The sequence below is a fragment of the Asparagus officinalis genome, chromosome 6 (assembly GCF_001876935.1).
Source record: "Asparagus officinalis chromosome 6, Aspof.V1, whole genome shotgun sequence".
NCBI classification, from domain to species: Eukaryota; Viridiplantae; Streptophyta; class Magnoliopsida; order Asparagales; family Asparagaceae; genus Asparagus; species Asparagus officinalis.
The window spans coordinates 25,681,345-25,688,085 of NC_033799.1; the positions used below are offsets into that span (position 1 = coordinate 25,681,345).

The window sequence follows — 6,741 nt, forward strand, 5'->3', positions numbered from 1 at the left end:
CATTTGAGAGATTATCCTTAATTAAGTTCAGTAGTAGGTTCAATTATCAAAAAAAATTAATTAAAAAATAGGTCCAAATAATTAATTACAATAAGAAAAATACTTTAAAACTAGTTTATTTATAAATTAAAAATAAAAGTTGGTTTCTATGGGCAAACGCTATTTTAAAGTTGCTTTTTCTGTGGAAAAAAAACCCAGAAAGGTCAAATATCATAACCAACCGTCGATGTATACCGTCACACGTCACTCCTTCCATAACGAACGGCCAGGATAGTAAATCCTTCATTTAGCACCACCGATGGCCGCCACGTTGCGCCCAAACTCCATTTCGTTGCAGCTATCGCACTTTCACCTGAACTTTCTGCTGCTTTTTTCCTACAAAACACCCCCTTTTCGATCATGGGGGTTTTACCCTATTTTTATCAATTTTAATCGCCAGGTATGTGACTTTCTATGCAATGTCTGTTCTCGATTCTGAAGTTTTGATCTTTGTTGTTTCTATTGAGGAAAGACCTAATTTTGCCCCTTGCAATTGGGTCAGATTACGATTTCTCGATCCTGACCCCAGCGCTCCGTCGATGATTTTGATCACCTGGTAAGCGATTTTTACTTGAAAAGCTGATCTTGATTCTAATGTTTCGATCTGTCTCTTATTTTTTAGAAGAGAACTAATTTCCCCCCTTGTAATTAGGTCAGATTACGATTTATAGATCTCAAACCCTAATCCTTATTGCTTGTAAGTGATTCTATTTTCAAAATCTGATATTGATTCTAAAGTTTCAATCTTTCTTTTTTTATATATATAAATGACCTAATTTCCCCCCTTGTAATTAGGGCAGATTACGATTCTAGATCCCAAACCTTAACCTTAATAAAACTCCATCGATGGACGGCAACAAAGACGACGCATTAAAATGCCTGCGGGTTGGAAAAGAAGCACTTCAATCGGGAGACAGAACCCGAGCCCTAAAATTCCTCAACAAAGCTCGCCGCCTCGATCCCTCTCTCCCCATTGACGATCTCTTATCCACTGCCAAAGAATCCTCTCACAATCCTAAAACTGATGCCGAGAGCTCAACCGCTGGTTCATCTTCATCGTCACCTTCATCAAGTTCAGCTAGGGTTAGGGTTTCTTCAAAGGGATCAGCGGCAAAAGATTACACTGAGGAGCAACTGACTATTGTTCACCAGATCAAGAAGCAGAAGGATTACTATCAGATCTTAGGATTGGAGCGCAGTTGTACAGTTGAAGATGTTCGAAAAGCCTATCGAAAGCTCTCTTTAAAGGTTCATCCTGATAAAAACAAGGCTCCGGGAGCCGAGGAAGCCTTTAAGGCAGTCTCCAAGGCTTTCCAGTGCCTTAGCAATGAGGAAACTAAGAAAAGATACGATCTTGTTGGGTCCGAGGAGCCAAATTACGGTAGAGCTCCTTCAAGGCAACATTCACATGGATTCAATGGATTTAATGGATTCTATGATGATGAATTCGATCCCGATGAGATCTTCAGGAATTTCTTTGGTGGAGGGCCTCGAGCAACCACTCCTTTTGGTACTTTCCACTTTAGAACAGGCGGCATTAATGTCCCAAATGGTAATGGAACGAACAATTCCGGTAATGGAAATCTACGGGCGATTATTCAAATGTTACCAGTTATTCTTTTGATTCTAGTGAACTTCCTCCCGTCATCAGACCCTGTATACACATTGTCTCGTAATCATCCTTATGTACATAAGATTGAGACACCAAGGGGAGTGGCTTATTTTGTTAAGTCTTTAGCTAAGTTCGAAAAAGAGTACCCTTATGATAGTTCACAGCGCAAGGATTTGGAGAGGCGTGTTGAGAGGGATTATGTTGGTGTTGTTTCACAGAATTGTCGGGTTGAGATGCAGCGATATCATTGGGGTTTGGTGCGCGAGACGCCACATTGTGACATGCTTGAGAAGTATCAGGCAACAGCTTAGTTTTATCTTTACTGGTATTTACATCTTTTACCCTTTTGTGCACCTTATTTCCGTATCGGTGTATTATGATTTAGTTCAATGCCCAACCTAGCAGTTAGTAAAATGTGACATCTAACTTGGTTTCTTATAGACTAAATTGTAACTGTGTTATCTTTCTATTGACCAGGAGTAACCCAAATATACTTGTGTAAATATTCATTGATATTTGTTTCGAACATATAGGAAGGATAAGAATATTTAAATGTTTCTACTACAATAATTAGTAATTTTTGGTAAGAAATGCTGCATTTTGTCTTAACCTTTGATTATAATCAAGCTTCTTTTGAGCTCATCCCTTTGCCATAGTTCTAAGGTTCCTTTTCTTTCTTGACTTATCATTTATTCTTGGATTCTGTACATAATGATTGGATGTGTCTTCGATGTATTGTGTTTTGTGATAAAACCAAAACTCTTTTGACAACCTGAATGATAGCCAAGTCATTTAGTGAACCCAGTGACACCATAAGTCTTACTCAACCTTGAGTTTAGTCCTATTGTGATTGGTCTACCGATATGAAGTTCTGAATTGCCTAAATCACCGTAACAACTTTACCGCTGGAAATGCTGAGAGGACTTGCATGTAGTGCTGTAATTCAGTTAGGTAAAATGTTCAGGGTTAGAAGTAGTTTAACCCCCCTGCCTTTACCTAAAGAACCATTCTTCTACTACCCACCTTTGAAACTCATTTCTTGGTAAAGAAAGCTATTGATTGTTATGAGCTATTGTGTCTTGCAGACAAAAAATTTGTCTTTATTAGGGGATATTAGTAGAAGCAGGAAAATGCTTCTATTTGAATTCCTTACTTAGACAATTTTGTAATAATTTGTTAATTATGTCGATGAAAAGGGTTTGCTGTTACTAAGCTGAAATCCGGTTCATCAAGATTCCACTTTAGACCATGAATACCAACTCAGTTGTTCACGAAAAATAACTTCACAACAGCTAACTAATATTAAGCCTCAGCAGGTCATGTTTATGTCCTAATTCATTGCCCTGTATATATGGACACACATATAGCCGATCATAAGATTTTAAGAATAGTTGTCTAAATACAGAGGCTAGACAGTTTGGATAACAAACTTGAAATGTCAGGTAGTTGCAAGCAAGTCTTAGGGAAGAGACGCTCATGCAACTTCAGCAGCAAATAATTTTTCTTCTTATTCCTTTCAACAAAATAGATCATGCTAAGAAGAGTTCCTACTAGACAATTTACTCGTATAGCATGATAAGCTCATTCCAGATGCTAATATCTTGTTTACAAATTATGGCCTGCAATAGGTAAACAAGTAACTTTAATTCCAATGAACTTTTTATTAGCTATATCAAATAAGCTTATTAGTCTCCATTATGGAATATTTGTATTAAGATTAAATAATCACCGGAACTGAGCATAAAGTTACTGTCAGTGGAAGAAAATGAATTAGGAGATAAATTGGCTCGAATGTCAGAGACCCGTCAAAAAACTAACAAAAGCTGTTGGCAGGAATAGTCTATTTAATGGTGTAAGGATGATACATCAGAGGCCTTTTCTTTGATTGTTTGGGATACAAGCATGCAAAAGTTTCCTCTTTTGTTTTAGAAGTAGTACTCTATTTGAGGTATAATCGTGAAAACTAATTTCATGGAAATGCTTGTACAAGTAGTAAGTGGACTCATTTATGGAGCTGCATTTTGCATGACAATTTATTTCAGAGTATGTTTTTGGCTTTAACTGATTTCTGTGACTGGGACTTTTTTGAAGATTTCTTTTTAGGTATTTCTGGTTTAGTATTAGCAGGATTGGATTTGTTTGGGAATTTGCTTTTTTGGTATTATTGGTTTGGGATGGATTTTGCCTTTTTTTTTTGTCTTTGTTGTGCCTACAGGGAAAGGTTCCACATGTTTATTCACAAGGAAAAGTTCGATACGCTTGAGTCTTGTAGTAACAGAGCAATATAGAATCGTAGTACATTTTAACAATTATCATCCTATATATACTTGACCAACTCCCATCCCAAGGAATCTTAATCGAAAAAACTTACATGCTAGGTTCGATTTGCTCGTCTCTTGGTTCTATAATCCTTTTGTCTCACCCTCTATAAGATGAATTGGAACTGTGAATAAACTGAATTGTAAACTTTTCTTTTTGCTTGCCAAAAAGGTTACTAATCTGATTTCTTGCTTCTTTCCTGGTGATTTTTCTTTTGCAGAAGGTGGAGAAGATATCATTTATATCCTACAGCTGGTCCAGGATTAAGACTTTTTGAAGGATTGGATCTGTTCTCTCCCAAGAGAATTCTACCTCTTAACATTTGCGTCTTCAGACGAATCAGTTGAAATATATTTTCCTGAACATATATTTTTCTCCTTGATCGTACGGTACCCTACAAGTATTATTGCCTACAAGTAGTATTGCTGTAAAATCAGATTACGACGATAGCCAACTTTGTTTTGGCTAATTTTTTACCTTAAACCATTACCATTTTTATGCTGTCATAGTAATAAATGTGTGAAATCTTCCTTCTTCTTGACGAGAATCATTATCCAGAGCTGCAGCACCTGCTGTATTTGAATTTTGTTATGATGCATATGTTTGTACTTGAGTTCCGCACTAGTTAAGATTCACTATATTGGAAAATGAGACTGCAATTCATGAAAGTGAACTTTCCTTTTGCTTGTTGTACTCAAAAGTAATTGTAATTGTCATTTAGAGATTCATCACTTACATGCTACTTCTTCTGATAACCAACCCATGCTACTATTTCTGTCTTCCTCCAATTCACTCATATCTAACCCTAAACATTCAGCAACCCTACAAATCTCCTCAGCATGAGGATGACTCCGATCACCAGATGAAAACTTGTAGCAGTGTATCTCATCTCTCATCCCTACATCCACCCAACTAAACCCTACCTCTTTCTTCACCCCTCTCTCCCTCATCTCCTTCCTCACCCTCGCTGCCATCCCCCACTCCCCCCTCTCCGCGTACAAGTTTGACATGAGCACGTATGCCCCTGATTCCTTTGGCTCCATCGCCATCAACGCCTCTGCTACCCTCTCCCCCATCTCCACCTCCCCGTGAAACCTACACGCTCCCAACAAGCTTTGCATCGCCGAAAACCCTAACCCTAGTGGTATTCTCTTTGCCATAGCCTCGGCCTCTGCCAATCTCCCCGCTCTCCCCAACATATCAACAACACAACTATAATGCTCCGGCCATGGTTCTAGTTTATATTGTGACACCATCGTGTCAAAGATGCTTATGCCGATATCAACCCTCCCTTTGCCTCCACATGCCATGAGGACCGCGAGGAAGGTGATATTGTCGGGCTCTAGCCCGGACCCCAACATTTCTTCAAACAGGCGCATTACGGCCTGGAAGTCACCGTGCTTGGAATGTGCAGAGATTATCGCAGTCCAACTTATCAGGCTTCTATGGGTAGTATCCTGGAACGCCTTTTGGGACTCTAGGATGCTCCCGTGTTTTGAGTACATGTCGATGAGAGCGCCAGAGACGTACTCATTCGTGCTGAGACCGAGCTTGAGGATGCGGCAGTGGCATTGCTGGCCATAGGTTAACGACATGGTTTGTGCTGCGGTTATCACGCTGAGAATGCTCCCGAATGTGTATTGATTCGGCATGCAGTGAGTGAGCAATGAGGAAAAGGCGCGTAGGGCTTCTTCGCATTGGTCATTTTGTGCGTAGCCTGAGATGAGTGAGTTCCAAGAGATTACTTCTTTATAGCTCATTTCGTCGAAAATCTTTCTTGATTCTACAGTGTAGCCTAACTTGGCGTACATGGTTATAAGACTGTTCGAAACATTTACCTCCGACAAAATCCCAGTTTTGAAGCAGATCCCATGAATCATATTTCCTATTGCAAGAGAATCTTCAGGAGATACAGAGTAGATCAATGCGATAAACGTAACCTCATTAGGCTGAACTCTATCAAGTTTCATACTGTTAAAGAGCGGTGCTGCATTATTCCCATCTATCGACATCATTGTAGTCCAAGAAACAACATTCCTCTCTCTCATGTTGTCAAAAACCCTAACTGCACAATCACTTGACTCAGTTTTTTGGTACATTGACATGAGAACATTTGCAACAGAGACATGCTCATCGAGCCCAACCTTCATCGCGAAGCAATGGACTTGACACCCGAGATCAAACATTCTCTCTTGCCCACAAGCCGAGACGACGCTCGCAAGCGAAACATGATCGAGCCTAAACTCTTCTCGGCTCACCATCTCAATAAAAACCCTAATTGCCTCGTGCCCATAATCCCCTTCTTGGGTTAATCCAGAAATCAAAGCATTCCATGACACCAAGTCTCTGTTCGGCTTTTCATCAAACACTTTCCTTGCATCCTCAACGCACCCATTCCTCAAATACATTGTAATAAGAGAATTCCCCACAAAGACATCCGAATCGAACCCAGATCGAAACACAAGACAATGAATCTGCCGACCAAAACCCACCTCATATAAGTCAGCGGAGAATGAGATTGCCAGCGTGAAGCTAACAGCATCAAAAGAGACGCCTGACCTATTCATTTCCAATACAAACTGTAATCCGTTGACCCCCCATAAGCCCGAGAGGATCGTGTTCCAAGAAACGACATCCGGGTCTTGGAGCGTGCTAAAAATTTTGTAGGCGAGGTCGAAGGAGTTGGATTTGGTGTACATGTTGATGAGGGAGTTCCGGATGAAGGAGCGGTACCCGAAGAGGCCAGAGGTGATGGCGAGGGCGTGGAGTCG

At 40.0% G+C, this 6,741-nt stretch overlaps 2 protein-coding genes across 7 annotated transcripts; one reads left to right on the forward strand and one right to left on the reverse strand.

Moving 5' to 3' along the window:
* Positions 320-4,511, forward strand: LOC109844417 (chaperone protein dnaJ 49-like). 6 transcript variants are annotated; one of them, XM_020413424.1, is made up of 5 exons: positions 320-439; positions 542-595; positions 692-736; positions 835-1,976; positions 4,191-4,511. In XM_020413424.1, exon 4 carries the CDS (start codon positions 886-888, stop codon positions 1,960-1,962), a length of 1,077 nt encoding a protein of 358 aa, XP_020269013.1. In that variant the 5' UTR covers positions 320-439; positions 542-595; positions 692-736; positions 835-885; the 3' UTR covers positions 1,963-1,976; positions 4,191-4,511. The 6 variants fall into 6 exon arrangements, with proteins under 6 accessions (XP_020269013.1, XP_020269012.1, XP_020269015.1 ...); XM_020413423.1 differs by having other exon boundaries at positions 840-1,976; XM_020413426.1 differs by having other exon boundaries at positions 697-736.
* Positions 4,693-6,741, reverse strand: LOC109844416 (pentatricopeptide repeat-containing protein At4g32430, mitochondrial). Its single transcript, XM_020413422.1, has one exon. The coding sequence runs from the start codon at positions 6,667-6,669 to the stop codon at positions 4,699-4,701; it is 1,971 nt and encodes a 656-aa protein (XP_020269011.1). The 5' UTR covers positions 6,670-6,741; the 3' UTR covers positions 4,693-4,698.